General features: G+C 41.1%; 1 protein-coding gene across 1 annotated transcript in view; it reads left to right on the top strand.

The window, feature by feature from the left end:
* LOC135707581 (homeobox protein vnd-like) overlaps window positions 1–15,689 on the top strand; it is a 36,593-nt gene extending 20,904 nt beyond the window's left edge. The window contains exons 2-3 of the mRNA XM_065229455.1: window positions 1,405–1,871; window positions 14,510–15,689. Coding sequence (XP_065085527.1) covers window positions 1,405–1,871; window positions 14,510–15,225 — 1,183 coding nt within the window. The 3' untranslated portion in view covers window positions 15,226–15,689. The remainder of the gene's footprint in view (window positions 1–1,404; window positions 1,872–14,509) is intronic.
* The last annotated feature ends 340 nt before the right edge of the window (window positions 15,690–16,029 follow it).

The raw sequence follows: 16,029 nt of genomic DNA, 5'->3' as shown, positions 1-16,029 counted from the left end.
GTTCGTAAATGTTGGCTGCCCTTCCTTGAGTTGAATCTTATCTTTTCTTCTATAACGAAAAAGACAGTTTTGAAACTTATTTAGGGGAAATGACGGCTTCGGCATGACAGACTACCCGAGTAGCACGTTTTCATCACAATAAGTTATAGCAACTTGTTTATGACTGAAATAAGTCGTATATAAGTTTCTACAATTGATTTGTGACAAGTGTGCTACTAGGGTATTTTCGGCAACCCAAATTGAAACACTATTTCACTGAATTTTCTTACGAAAACACTTCGCTGAATGCATGCAAACGATTCTTTATGCTTCCAGCTTCAATTTGACTATATTTTTACCACTGAGAAAATGCAATCTAGCAAGGTTTTCTTGAAATGCAACACACGCACTACAAATTGTAGCAGATTTCGAGTTGCCGATAATAGAACAGCAGATTTACATGCAGTTCAAATGGAACGGTTGCCGAAGAAAAACTGGTTGCCGACAATACTCGCTCTCATTAGAGAAGATTGGAGCTTTGTAAAAGCGTTTCAAAACAGTTTTTGACAATTCATTCGACTGAAATTGTTAGAGCAGCTGGCAGCAAAAGATTGTAAACAAACCAATACTGCATATGTGTGCGTTCCTTAGAGAAAAAGGCTATAGAAAGAACGTCGCTGCTTAGGTTGCCGAGAATACGTAAATTCCCCTACTTCCAAAAAAAGCGACAATTTGATCAAAAAGTAATTAAAACATTATGTCACAAGCTTAGGCATCCTGTCAACTCTTTTATTGAAGGAATCTTCTACCTCTTTATCCCTCCTTTCTCTCTTTCTCTCTGTTGTCGATCAGCTTCTGTTTATGAGTTCACACCATTATCCTCAATGGATCCCTAATCCCACCCACCTTCCGAATCACGCCATCGCCGCCCGATGACAGCCGAACAAAGCGACGACGACTGACGGTTCCGTGCAAGAAGCGGATTACAGGGAGGTGTGGTAACGAACGACGACCGACGAGAAATAAATAATAAAACTTTTCATCCAAGGCAGAAGAGCGAGGAAAACGAAACTATATTCCAAGGATAGAATTAAGCCTCGATTTGAAACAGAGAAACAAATAAATATCAGGGGGAAACAAGGTAAAAACTGTACAACCTAAATCACGTTGTAATCCGATGAAAATGGGAGCAGAGGAAAAACTTTTGTCTCCCCCATTCCGGGCCCGTGAACCGCACATTATTTAATCTCGAACCTAAATTGATTGACGTTAATCTAATCCAGCTTCCCCCTATGCTGGACCAATGCTAGATTGGAAAGGTGCAATCCCCGTCGCTGTCAAATGCAGCGACCAAAAAGTTTGATTATGTAGGAATTTACTACAATCCGTTCATCTCACCTACGCATTTTTTTTTCGTCTCAACAGATTCTTGGACAACATGAAGCTGCCGCAGTCCCAGCGAACTACCCACACCGGGTCCGGTTTCCACATCAGTGACATTCTTGGCCACAAGGACAAACAGCCAAAGCTCTCCGCTGCGGATCATGAGGATAGTACCAGCGATGAAATTCATCGTCACAATCACAGCAACCTGGCGAACGACACCGACAGTAACCATGGCAATGTGACGCCCGGCCACAGCGACGATGACAGCAGCAGTCACAGTCAACTGACAGCCGGTCGTCGACAGATACGATCTGCGAACAACGGTAGCGAGCCGCTATCATCGCCGGAGCTACTGGAGAGCAAAGCAAGCTTGCGGTCAACCCTCGCGGAAGACTTGCATGCCCGATTCACCACGCTACCTGCCTATCATCCCCACCATCCCCATCACCCGCTCTTCCCGGCCGCTGCCCGCCCCTGGCTGTACGAAACGTGCAACACCCTTAATGGTGAGTATCATTATCAATATAAAAAAAAAACCGTTTGCTCACTCAAGATAGACCCGGCGAACCAGAAATGGACACCCAAGCACCCCTGATCGAAGAGTTACGTACCGCCAATCATTCGAAGTGGACGACCTAATTAGTATTCATTTGGTTCGGAACAACCATCTATCAATCCGTCCTATCCTACTTCGACCACGGAGATAAGGGTTAATTTTAATAGGCTGAGGAGAGTGTGTGAAAATCCTTATACGAGCTCCGTGATAGGAAAAACCGATCTGGGAAAATCTGATTATCACCCCTCGTTCAGCGGATGTCACACAGAAAACGGAAATCATTTCGTCTGCATCCAAACAGGCAGGGGGAGGGGGAAGATCTATTACCGAGAGCATAAATCCAGTTGCAAATCGGATCCTGCCAATCGCCTACCTATTGACGATCCCATCACGCTCGTTCGCCTCTCAATGGAGTGTCGAGGTCTGTCTCCGAATTTGGCGGTGTTTATTTTCCCGCATCTACAAGGGGATTAGAGTACGAAGTGTGACAAACAATTGTATACCGAACGCGAAGCCGAAGGGAACTAAATTGTATTCAAATTATCTACAAATCATAGAGCGTTGCAGCTATTGAGGCGCACGTTTTGTAACTGTTGTCAGCTGGCCGCCTGCTTTGTTTTCCACTGTATTATTTCCCGTTCTGAAAAGGTGGTCACTCACAACACCGAAGTAGGCGGTGAGACGAATGACCAAATGTGTTTGTGTGTGCAATTACACGAAAATTAACCAAAAACGACGGAAGAGCGCAAGATGAACAAGATTTATGACTTCCTCACGTTTCCGATTCAATCAATTACATAACCTGGAAATTGAGCCTCCGGGGCAGGCACAATGGCGTGTACAACACATCAGAAAGGCAAAGGCAGCTGCAGCGATTCGCTTTTAACTGCTTTTGTGTGAGGTAGAGGAACCATTTTTGTTACGCTCAATTCCGCCGCAGCAGAGGTGTGATGGTAATAAATTGCTGGAAAATGGATGATTTTGTCAGAGAGAGAAAGAGATGAATGGAAAGTAAAAACTGCATCTGCCTCTAATCGGTTTCGTATGCGATGGCAGGCAAGGGAAAAGGGGGAAATGGATCCGTACAAACATGCATTTTTTAAACTTTTTTTTTTTGAGAGGGTACTTCTTTTTCGATAGTTTAATCCGCAATCGTAGCTTTTGACACACTCACTCTCTATCATCGATGGTGTGACGGTTGTCGGTTGTGATTGCGTACATTCAGCGCGAGTGTATGTACTTGATATGCGAAATGAGACGTTGTTTGTTTAGAATATAAAAAGTATACGGATAGAGGGCTTTGGATGGAACCGGTTCGCCGGTTGAAGTTTTATATGACGATGACAAATTGGTTTGGAAGCCATCTTGCGAATACATTTCACGGATTAGAGTTTTCGTTCGTTTAGAGCGTGGAAAATTGAGGTGTTGTTGATTTGAATTGATGATTTATATGCTACGGTGTGACGAGGAAAAAAAATCACTCAATTTAGTTAAAATCAGCGCTCATTTATTCGTAGCATTTTAGTTCAGTTAGTGTTGACATTGCCTTGTCATTTGTCACCAAACAGGAATCGGGAAACGGCTGATGACTATTCCCGGGAATTTCATGGAATTGGGAAATATTGTTTATCAATTGACCATCCCTAGCAAAGTCTAATATCAAAAATTTTATCGAAATGGTATCAAATTATGTTTTAGAAATCATGTTCATAACATATTTTGATATTATTATTTTTTAATTTAGGTTGAATTAATAGTTTGATATTAGTTTGATATGTCTTAAAAATAATTGGTACTTGATGAAAAGAGCACGTACATTTATCACTGAACGCTACTTTACCAAACATTTATTTTCTTTTAAGTCAAAATAAACTTGGGGCCTCCCTCAGCGCAATCGGTAAAGGCGCAGCTTCAAAGCAAGACCATGCTGAAGGTGGCTGGGTTCGATTCCCGGTCCGGTCTAGGAATTTTTCGGGTTGGAAAGTTTCACGACTTCCCTGGGCATAGAGTATGATTGCACTTGCCACACAATTTTAGTAATGCATAAATGGTACAGGCATCGAAGGATCTCAATTAGTAACTGTGAAAGTGCATCTAGAACTCTAAGTTGAGAGCACGCAATAAGCTAATATGCGATATGCAATAAGCTTGAAATGCGAATATGAAGAAGTAGAGAGTCAATATACTTGTTGTAAACTTGTTATCTAATAAATGAATAGTTAAGAATGAATGCAGCAAATTTCAATAAAATATTATTTATGGGTATATTAAGCAGGATGCTTACTGATTTGTTCATCAACAACACAAAGACAATTCTGATTTTTACAGTTATTTTACAACGTTAATTTAATACTGTTGATATCAATCTACCTGCGAATTGATTTTACAAATCGATATAAAATTAAATCTCATCCTGTTCGTCTTTAATACTTATACTAATACATTGTCGAATATTGTTATTCATCTTTAGTATTTAATGCGCAGTTTAAAATGCGTTTGCTCATTCTCGAACTTATGTTTGATTGTCAGATTTTCAACATCTTCTTCTTCTTCTTTTTGAGTGTTTGCGCCTCAGTGTCGAGTAATTTTTAACTTATATTAATATGTTGAAAAATCACACATATCCGAAAACTACCATATGTGTGCAGTTTTCTCCGTCAGCAAATCTCCCTGGTAGACCAGAGTAGAGTAGCCTACCATATTACGCAGCCATCCACCCACCGTAGTCTACAAAACCCACCACCAGATGGAGTAAAAGCAGCAGGTTAGGCGGCCATGAGAGGTGACGACAAAAAGGCCATTGTGAACGGCATAATGGGCACGATGACTGGCGATGGAAAACGAATGGCCTGGGTCACTGACCAATAGTCAAAGGACAGTGACCCAAAGAATGTCTTTCTAGACTACATACACCTTCGGAGCAATTATCAATCAACCCTCGATTTAAACGGTCGATAGTTTCAAGTCTCTGGTGAAATAATCATACAAGACAAAGCCTAGAAATTAGAAAGAATTACTGTGCAGACAGCAGATCGATATAGCAGCGCCGGTGGTGTAGTGGTAAGCGTGATTACCTCTCATCACAGCAGGTCTGGGTTCAATCCCAGTCGGCGCCGCCGGGATGTTCTGAGGCATAACATCTCTGATCACGCCTTTTTTCGGAAGGGAAGTAAAGCCGTTGGTCCCCGGTTCATGCGTTGATGGGTCGATAGGTAGGGTCCAGATGTGGGAGCTGCCTCTCTGGCGTGGTAGCATTTTTGCTCAGCACGGAAAACAAGATCGATGGAAAACACATCAAAAGAAAAGAAAGCAGATCGATAGGGATAGTGACAGAAAAGTGAAGGAGAGTGAGTGGAAGGAACGAACAGCCTGACCCCACTGAAATTTTTAATATGAAACCGCTGAAGTATACCAGGTACGACACGAACCACCCAAGCCGAGTCCGTTGACATACTCGGTGGCCCAGCCAGCATCAGAAGTTTCGAGATGAGTTCAGTCGCGCGCAAAGGAGGTATCCAACGCCGCAGAAGGAGAAAAGTGAAGAAAGTGGAACATGAAGCGAAGCAGTCGTCGAGGAAACGTGGTGTTGGAACTGAGGGGGGCCCCGAAGAAGAAGTGAAGGACAACAGAGTACAGGTTAGATAGAGATTAAGAAAGTGGGTGACTATTGGTCCCAAGTACACCTATAAGCGTACCCATTCTAGTCGAAATTCTAGTACTACACTACGTTTGTTTTGATTCGCTATGAAAGTTTGACAGATAAAATGAGGGGTTCATAGATTTTCCTATGTTTCAAGGGGTGAATCGATTAGCTTGGGACCGAAGAGAGTTAAGAGCTTTCGATAGAAAAATGTTGATGATGGTTTGAGCTGGACGATTTGTCTTTAAGATAATTAAATATGACATTTTAACCAGGTTAACAAACAAAATCGAACTGGTTTCAGTCACAGATATAAATTCCCTTTAGAGTTTACAGTTGCTTCACAGCGATATAAATGTGGAAAAGCTCAGGCGTCCACCTCTTAGCTCGCCTTTTTGTCCACCTAAAATATTCATAAGTATTACATGCAATCAAGAGTTAATGAACAATCAACAAAGCATCCTATTACACTAGTAACCCCGCAATCTGATGCTATAATAATTTTCAGCAATGTCAGGAATGCTCACGAACCCCCAATATTTGCCAGAAAACTTACTACTAACTCAAGGTATCTTCCAAATAAGCTTCAAAATTGTATTTTTTTTTTATCAAATGTTAAATTCAGTCCTCCGTAATAAGCGCGCGAGGCTCAAACCTTTGTAGACTACTTTTTTTTTTTTAATTAATCTACTATTAAATCAAATATTAAAAATCCATCATCACCATCGAGGCGAACAGAAAAAGTTTTTGCAGTGCTACAATAATTATTAAAAATGTCGTTATGACAGCTATCCATATAAAATAATCCGTTAGAGATAACTTTGTCAAGATATACAATTTGTCAATTCATTAAAAAAAATCACTGGATAAGTGTTCAAAAGACAGTTTTAACGTGTGAAATGCAGTGTCTTTTAAATTCTGTAAGTGTTGCTAAACGTTTGATATGTCTAGGCATCGAATTGAAAACATTTATTCCTTTATAATATAATGAATTTTGTGAAGCACAAGTCAAGAAATGTGGTGTTCTTATTTCAGCCGCGTTTCTAGTATAATATCTATGAAAATCACTTCCTCTTTCAATTCGATCACACAAATATCGAGGCAGCAAACCGTTAACTACTCGATGCCTGTACCATTTTTGAATTAGTAAATTGTTTGGTAAGCAGTGGTGAGATTTGTCATTGTCATTGACAGACTTTCGCTCGCTATTGACTAAATTGTTTATCACGTAGTCACTGATAAACTTGCTCATCAAAAAAACCTTTGTCAAAATCTCAATCATTTTTTTTTTATTATTTCAATATTCAGCGACTGTGCTAGGAAAAGCGCCTTTTGAAGGCAATCGGTGATAATTTTGATCACCATTGCAACAGTTGGACATTTGTGTAATTTTCAATAGTGACCTATTTTGATTGATTGATTGATAACGTGTCAAGGGGTAATCAACTCTGCACACTGTGCCGAAACACATCGTGGCACACTGATCGAAACGTTATGGCACACGATGGCAAGGATGACACTTAATATAATATAAAACGGCAACACTGTTGCTAAGGTTTACTATTTTGTTTACTTCCAAGTAAGGGGGAAAGGGAAATTTTGTTGACAGTGCCATTGCTATTTTTTGTCGATTTTCTAGTGAAATGGTCCTCAATAATAATAAGATATTGTATAATAGACGAGACACTCCATGTCCTTATGCCTTTTGCGGAATGATCCTCTACAGAAAGTCCAAACGGGTTTTGAGAGATGTTCATAGTTTTGAAAGAATTTTTTGTTTTTTGGGAAGTTCAAACGAATTAGTCAGAGTCACCACGCCACGTTAAATAGGCTTGAATACGTGTTACCCCCAGATGGCCATAGAATCCAGACCGAGAGCCAATTGTATGGCTAAGGAGAATTGTAAAATTCAGTTCCGATTGCAGGGCTAATGTACGATATCAACAACAGCCCGGTGCCGAACGAAGTCAGTAGATTCCGTATTACCGATTCGCAGTCTTTCTACGCTCATTGGGTGCTCGTATCACTGACGGAAACAGCAATAATAAGAGCCACACTGGAGGTAACGGAGACAATCTGATTCACGGTATTATTGAACGCAATCGTAACCGCCAGCAGAAAGGATATATAATATGAAGGAACAACAAGCAGATACAAGGAGGTGGTAGTCATCAAACGACTGAAACCAGTATCAAGATCCTGGACCGACATTTGGATGCTATTGGAAATTATTCGATGTGAGATGTGGATAAACGTATAAAAAGTAAAAAGTTGAAGGCCATGATGATAAAGAAGAGGAGCTATACAGATTTTTTTTTTCGTAATTGACTAATCTCAGCGGTTTCCTGGGTCTCCTGTCCAAAAGTTCTAGACCATGGACGAAGTAGTTTTACATCCATCATAAAAAAGGTGAAGCCAGTTCAGACGAATTCAGTCCCCAACAACGACTACTGACACTGGAAAGCTACTGCAGTCTATTGTTGCTTCTACTAACGCCGGTACTTTAGGTCGAGTCCATACTTCCTGTTTTTTAGATTGTATCATTTCCCGAGTAGCAGGATGACAATGCATAGAATCTTCCACTCGCCGGTGATGCATTTTCCTCTTGCCGGTTGGGTAGTTGGTTTCGGCACAAGGGGTGGTCACTCTAAATACACACTTATTTTGCGCCAACATTTTTCTCAGCGTGCCTCAGTGTGCCGCACACGGTAAAAAAACTACAAGGGACAGCCCTATGGGGTTGTACGCAATGGTGACGTAGGACTACGTGGTCTTATATAATAAATTTTATATGTTAACTGCAGCAGGAGCTTGTGTTTTGTATAGGAATAGGAAATTGAGCGGGGTTCTCTCTGTTTATACTCTTTAGTATGACGCACTTGACATAGATGGCCCACAGCGACTCACGAAGAGCTACTGATTCCGATCAATAGCTGTGCGGCTTCTTTCTCCTTCTATGGATGGTTATGTGGGATGCAGCTCGCAGCTTGCAAGTAGCCTTCCGTTGTGTACTTGAGAACACCACCACTCACCACGCGGTGATTGAATGAACACCGTTTGGTGAGACCAGTTGGAATTCAACTTTGAAATCTGTGTTAGGGAAATCGTTTTTCGCTGGCAGTCGGTGATAATTTTAAGTATAGCAACAGTTGCACATCCGTTAAATTTTCAATAGAGACATTTTGAAAAATGATAAAGTCTTAAATTTAACAGTTGTGTAGAAATATATCTGATCGATCGGTGATAAAATTATTGAAATTAGTCCAGGGGCAGCTGAGTCATTAACGATCAAAATCTTTCGGTGTTCACAAAGTGTACCCCCATATAGAAATCATAGAGGTAGATGTTTCCCATACGTTTTTTACCCGGTTTACTACCAGTCCCAAGAGAGCCGAAAAATTCAAATTTTAGAGAGAAAATCACTCTCACGATATCAATATCTCACAGACTACAAAACAGAATAACTGACTCTGCAAAAAATTCTGGTTCCTCTATATACGTATTTCGATCAACATCCGAAGTCCCTCCTTTTTTACATATCCTGCACAAATTATGCTGTGGAGAAATATGTAAAAAGGGAGGGACTTTGGATGTATTTTTTGTGCAGAATATGTAAAAAGGGAGGGACTTCGAATGTTAATCTAAATGCATATAAAGAGGTACCAGACAAGTTTTGCACTGCACTTTCCTCTGTGAACAATTAACGGAGTGAACAATTGCGTAGTTTCAAACAACAGCAGTGACATATGATGGAAAATGAATGCAGAAGCTTGACAAAATGGTTAATTATCAAAATCAACTCTTTTGTGAATCCTGATGAATGTGGGCGTCTTAGTGGAATACCTGTATAAAGAAAGAGAGAGAGAGAGAGAAGGATTAGTAATTTCCATTTAATTCCATTACCTTATTTGCTAATCCTTGGTAGATACGCGTATTTCGTCTACAATGAGCAGACTTGTCTTGTATTAGTCGAGTATTAGTACAAGACACTGAAGAAGTCTGCACATTGTAGACGAAATACGCGTATCTATCAAGGATAAGCAAATAAGGCAGTGGAATTAAATGGAAATTACTAATCCTCCTCTCTATCTTTAAACTCTGGTGATAAAATTAATATTGGCGCCCCGAAAAAGACGGTTTTGTGTGAATTTTGTTCAGGCGGGTTTTTCTTCTAGAAAATTTATGAAAATTAACTCTTTAAGAGGAATTATTTGTGTCACCCTGAAAAGGACGCTTTTGGTTTGATACGCAGCTTCGTCTGTCGAGTGGCAAGCAAATTACCCGGCTGTTTGCCGATGAACAACACGCACTATATCGTGACGCCACTATCACAGGTTCGTATTCTTCTGGACGCGGCAGGTTTGATGCACATTACCGGGTTGTTCGATCTTTGTCGTGGTTGGAGAATTCTGAGACCTCCACGGATACGGTGAGCTAGTTTGCGCTTGGGTGAGCGTCGACATATCGATAACGTGCTTGATGACGGTGGCCCACAATGCTTTCTCACGATGAGCAACTGTACCCAAACAGTTACAGTGGGGCTTCATCTCTGCTACTCTGTCTAGAGCGAGGGGGGCGACACATCTAAATCTCAAGATGCTCAACAAATCTCACACTAGCGAATCTATCTTCGAAACATCTTCTTTCATTTGCCGCATTTACTTGCATCGCTCATCACTTTTTTGCAGGAAATCTTCAGAATCGTCATCAATATTCTTTCTATCTACTCAGTATGCGCACAGCTAGCCACAGCAAAACACAATCTTTTTTGCATCGTAGATAGAGTCATCCCCCTCGGTCTAGAATGCTCTTGCAAGCAGCCTTGGCAGCAAGCTGCTTGTGGAGCCTTTCGAACACGTCTGAAGTTCGAAAGGAAATGCGGCACCGGCTTTATTCGTTTGGGACCAACTATGTGATGTCTTTGTTAGGAAATATACCTTATGGTGTAAGCAAATGTATGGGAAATTTTAGTTAAATTTCTTAGTTGTTTAACTATTTGCACTATTTGTATTATATGCAACAAAATTGCTGGAGTAAGCCTCCGTCGAATGGCATATTGCATGACATATTTCTCACTAATGCTTTGGAGATATATGCGTTCAAAACCTTACCCTTTTCGTTACATGCTTATTTTTCGTACTTGCAAAATGTATCCCCATATAGAAAACAAAGACGTAGTCCTACGTCAAAACACCATGTTCATGTAAAGTGATTTGCTGTTGAATTTGCACTGCTTGTCAAACATTGCAATTCGATGTGCAAATCCCTTGGAAGGGATCATAGGCGTAGTTAATGAACAGCCCCTTACCGTCTTCACTTATTACCCTAATAAAATTGTTATGGTTATTTTGCTTAACAACGCCGAACACGTTGTATCATCCAAACCATTTATGGAATAGTTCTATTATGTGGGTTATCGTTCGTTTATGGTAATTTATTTTGGGTAGGCATCAGTATTTTTTGTAAACAAAATAGAATTCTCGCGTTACTTTTCAATAGGTCTAATCTACATCTAATTCTAATTCGACAAAGATGACAGGAAAAGTTTTTATAGCCGAGTTATTTACGAAAGAGAGAGTCGATGAAGAGAATCGTTCAAGGTAGATTGGTCTATTTGAAATCGGAGTAGGTAACCTGAATGGCCCGACGTGAGATCGGGATGGTCAACATCTAGACCGATCAGTTGCTAGACCGGCTAAGAGATAGAAGTGCCCGGTAATGCGGAATAATTTGGCAGGATAAGATCTAGCAATCGTCCGATTCGGTGTAAGTTAAATCAGTACAAAAGAGCACAGCAAGCCACCGGCATATGCGATAGCGCCCCTGCAAACCAATTTAGTTGTAGTGTAGAGCGGGGATTCAATTAAGATGAAATCGAACCTAACGATTCCACATGGTCACGGATGATCATGCAATCGTTTTTTTTTTTTTTCAATCGGGAGGCAGGTAGACAGTGCCTATCCTGAGAATGGTTTGTGGAAATTCCACGACAATTTAGAGCTGTTTCAGTAGACCGATGGGCGAGTTACTTAGGTGGCTGGTCAGTCTCGTTGAGATAGCAATCAGAACGCCTCCACCGCGTGATTTTTAACTGTTCAGGGGGAGATCGGTCTGTTCTGAAGACTGATAAAAGTGATCCGAAAGTTGTGATGAATAGATCTAGTCGTTTCCGCCTCTACGATCAAACCATATTAAGCCAAGAAAATCTAGTCGATTTTAGTCCTCAGCCCACGCTCGTTTTGATAATAAATCCGGAGGCCATTCGAGGGGCAATTCCGGAAGCTGGAAAACGAAGGAAATTTATGTACCGAAAGTTCTCAATCACAATCATACTCGCCTGGAGATGCAGGCTAAAAGCCCCCGATTTTTTGTTGTTGTTTTGCTTGACAGCAGCTTTTTGGCGTCGCATCTCCATATGTTGCTGTGATGCGAAAAGTGAGAAAGCAAATGACAGTGATCTTGCTCACTGAGAAATGTGAGTTATTCGAGGCGCCTCAAAAGCAACTCTGAAATCGCTCATGATTAGGAGCTGTCTTGCCCCTTGGGGGGAAACCTGTGGGAAACACGACAAAATTATACTCGGCGACAAAACTACACAAAATGGGATAAATTGTAACACGCAGGTTACACCGAGGGTTACACTGGGTATTGCGAACACAGCCGATTTTATTTTGCAAGTCAGCAGGAAAACAACTTGAAAATTTTCCGATGTCACAAATTGTTTTGCTAATGCACTGCTCTCAAATTGCATATACACACAGTTCAAAAAAGTAGTGTAAATTTCTGTTCAACTTGATGTACATAAATGGAGCGTCACAAACAATATACGTTTACATTATATATCATGTAATGTTCTGACACATTTCATGAAATGTAGCAAATATTGTATACAAAAGCCCATCTTTGTAAACAACATTGTTTGCAAGTTACTCGTTTGCGTGAAATGAAATACAAGTCTACGTTAATGAATGTTTACATCACAATTAAAATTCAGAATTTTTATCTGTGCAGTTGTGTTCGATAAAATAGCAGCGCCTGCCGATTTTCATTCAAAATTGTTAACTTTGACATAATGTAACTTTGTTATCTTATGATCAATTGAGCTGAAACGTTCACCAAAGAACTACAAATATGTTCAATTTTACAATTACAAAATATTAAATTTTTGGAAGCACCTACCGGAAAGTGAGACACCAGGTAAAATTGTTCAAAATAATATCGGCGTGCATAGTCAATTCCCTTGCGTTTGATGTTTACACACTACCGCCATCTGTTCAGCGTAGTGCACACCACAGTGTAATCAACAGATGGCGGTAATGTTTTAGCGGCGATGTTTTACAGTGGGAAATATTCAATGTGTTATTTCTGTATGTCTGTGGTTTTACAATAAGCATATCGGTGTGGAAATCTATACGCATTGGGTAACGCTTTAGTTCTTCTTTCAAATACAATTAGTTTGATGTGCCCAATTTTGCCCAACTTCAAGTTGTTGGTCTTGGAAAAAGTGCTATTTTTGTGGTCAAAACCATAAATAACTCATAAAACATAAAACATAGAAACTTACTTACAAAGACAAAATGGCGTATCTTTATAATATAAACTAGTTTGTAGAACATGTCGATGACGGGAAACGGCTACCAGAAAAGTTATTAACAAAACATTGATTTTTAGAAGAATCCATACAATAACTTATCAAAAACTGAAAGAGATAGAGAGTTGATGTGTTCTACAAAAATGCTTGTTTTAATATTATCTAAAACTTTGCCAAAGATACAATTTTGCTATCTCGACTATTAAAAAGAAAATGTTTTTGCCATCTCTCTGCTGCAGGATTAATCATGAAAAAGTTAAGTTCAAATGAACCAGCTAATCATGTACACAAGAAAATAATCCGTTTTCGCCTAATTACAACAGTACTTTTGGATCGCCAATACTCGCTTGTATAGAAAGGGTTATAAATAGCTTGATATTATGATCATTTACATTTATTCAAGCTAAATATATTCGTTTACACTACTGATTCCTGGCGCACGGAACGCTTCCCTTTGTTCCTATCCAACGAACTTCACTTTAAGGCAAGTCCTTCAGCCTTAAAAAGCATCTGAGCAAAAACTTGCTTACTCACGCAATAACCCAAGTCCATTTTCCATTAAGCAACCTCTCGGTTATATTCAGCGTAATCAATTTTCATTAACCTCAATAATACCACCACCCGTTCGGTACAAAAGCCTCGCACATAAAATCCTTTTTGCCTTAACCCGACGACACTCACTCCCTGTTTCCTTCCCGGCCTTCTGCTGCTGCTCCGGCTTCGAGAACGAGTATGAGTGCCACTCAACGAACCACTCACTCACACAACTCAACAACCAGCAATCTCTTCCCATCATTATCCGCTTTTCCACTTTATCCACTTCTTCGATGCCTACTTAGGTACCTACTTTGGCACTGGCACCTGAAAGAGGCGGAGCCTCGGCGTCCAACTTTTCACTCTCTCGCACATAAGCACTCTCTTCCAAACAGCAGCCTCTCAGCATACTGCGATATACCTCCGCTTCCTGATCCTGATCAAACTCTCCACTCCATTAAATCCGGCCTGCTTTGTTCTCCAGCAATGAAAGAATTTCGCACACCAAACCAAACAATTACCATTAATAATAACTGGATGTCATTTATCAATTTCCGCCTCCGGCAGCGCACAAAGATAATAGTCCAACGTTGCTCGCACTGACGCAGCCGCAGAATCAATTGTCCGTGACAATAAATTATCTCGCCTAAGAGCGTCCATTTCCGCTTCTTCCGGTGTTTATCGAACAAATGCCTCATTGACTACGACGACGACGACCGGCGTCCCACTGCGTGGGATTCCTGTGGTTTTGCACTGTACCTTTTTCCCTGTCCCAAAGGTGTATGTACATAGAATACTAATGAGTTTTTTTCTCTCTTTGCAGCATCCCACACACAGCACGGGCACCAGCAGCGATTGGCTCAGCAGGTCAGTCCGGATAGTACCGGATCGCCGGTGCACTCGGAGCAATCGTACCACGGCTTGGGAGGAGGCTCCGGTGGAAGCGGATCCGGCATCAACGGTCAATGTCCGAGGACACCGAGCCCGACGGACAGCGAAAGGCAACAGTTGAATGCGGATGGCAACACTGAACATTCGGACGATGTAGACATCGAAGAAGGCTGCGACGATGAGATCGATATGCTGGAAGATACCGAAGACAACCCGACCGAACGATTGACCAACGGGATCGGACACAAGAAGAGGAAACGGCGGGTTCTGTTTTCGAAGGCTCAGACCTATGAGCTGGAACGGCGGTTCCGGCAACAGCGGTACCTGTCCGCTCCGGAACGGGAACATTTGGCATCGTTGATCCGGTTGACTCCGACCCAGGTCAAGATCTGGTTCCAAAATCATAGATACAAAACGAAACGGGCGGCGCACGAGAAGGGTTCCATGGATCCAGGAGCACATCAAGCCGGAGGTCTTCCGTCACCCCGTCGGGTAGCGGTTCCGGTGCTGGTTCGGGATGGGAAACCCTGCCTCGGCGGAGGCAAACCGCACGATATGTTGGCTGCCGTCCAGACGGCTCACCTACAGCTTCCGCCGGGCTTTCAACATGCCAGTTTACTCCACCATGCCGCCAGATGGTGGCCCTAGTCGGCTCGTGTTGTCAGCTCTCCGGATGTAAATAGTTTATCTTTAAAGTCGTAGTACAATTCGTATCGTCGGTCACTTTCAATGTTGTAGATGTAAATCAAAATCACAGATTTTAGTCTAACAAAAAAAAAAGCTATACAGGAGGCAGTTTTCCCTAGGTCGAAAGCAAGAGTCTATTTAATTATATTTAGTTAATTTATAAGAATGAGTTCAGCGGATCGCATTGTTAGACTTGGCAGCACTGCAATAAACAGTAATGATCCAAGTAACCATTGAACATCTGTTGACTGAAGGCACGCCATCGTAGTAAGCTGAGTTGCTAAGTTAAAAACCTTGGAAAAATAAATATTATCGCAAATCAATCTGGATCATTCTATACTCTCAAGCATATAAGTATGTGATACAATGTACCGGAAGAATTAAAATCATAAATAAATTCTCCCATTTGAATGGACAAAAAAAAATGCAGCAAACTTGACTTTCATTCCTTTATTCCGATGATCAACAAAATAAAACGAATATACGAGATTTTTAATCCTCTGAAGAGGCCGCGCAGCCGAACAATCGGACAAGATTCCTTCCCTAAAACTTCCGCTCCGATCCGGGGCCGAAAGTCAAAAAGTCGATCGAAAACCGGATGTCATTTCAATCCAATAAAAAAGCCGTGTCCAAAAGCGACCGCTGGGACTCTTCCTTCCTCCGAACAATTATCGATTTGGTTCGGTCGTAATGGAAAAAAATAAAAAGAGACGAACAGCATCCGACCGATTCATCACAAAAAGAGTCGTCGTCGTATCTTCAAAA

The sequence above is a fragment of the Ochlerotatus camptorhynchus genome, unplaced genomic scaffold (genome assembly GCF_037179485.1).
Source record: "Ochlerotatus camptorhynchus isolate MF236.1 unplaced genomic scaffold, CSIRO-AGI_Acam_v1.1 ptg000314l, whole genome shotgun sequence".
Taxonomy (NCBI): domain Eukaryota; kingdom Metazoa; phylum Arthropoda; class Insecta; order Diptera; family Culicidae; genus Ochlerotatus; species Ochlerotatus camptorhynchus.
Note: the sequence above shows the minus strand (reverse complement) of the source record. Positions and strands in the feature narration are given on the sequence as shown.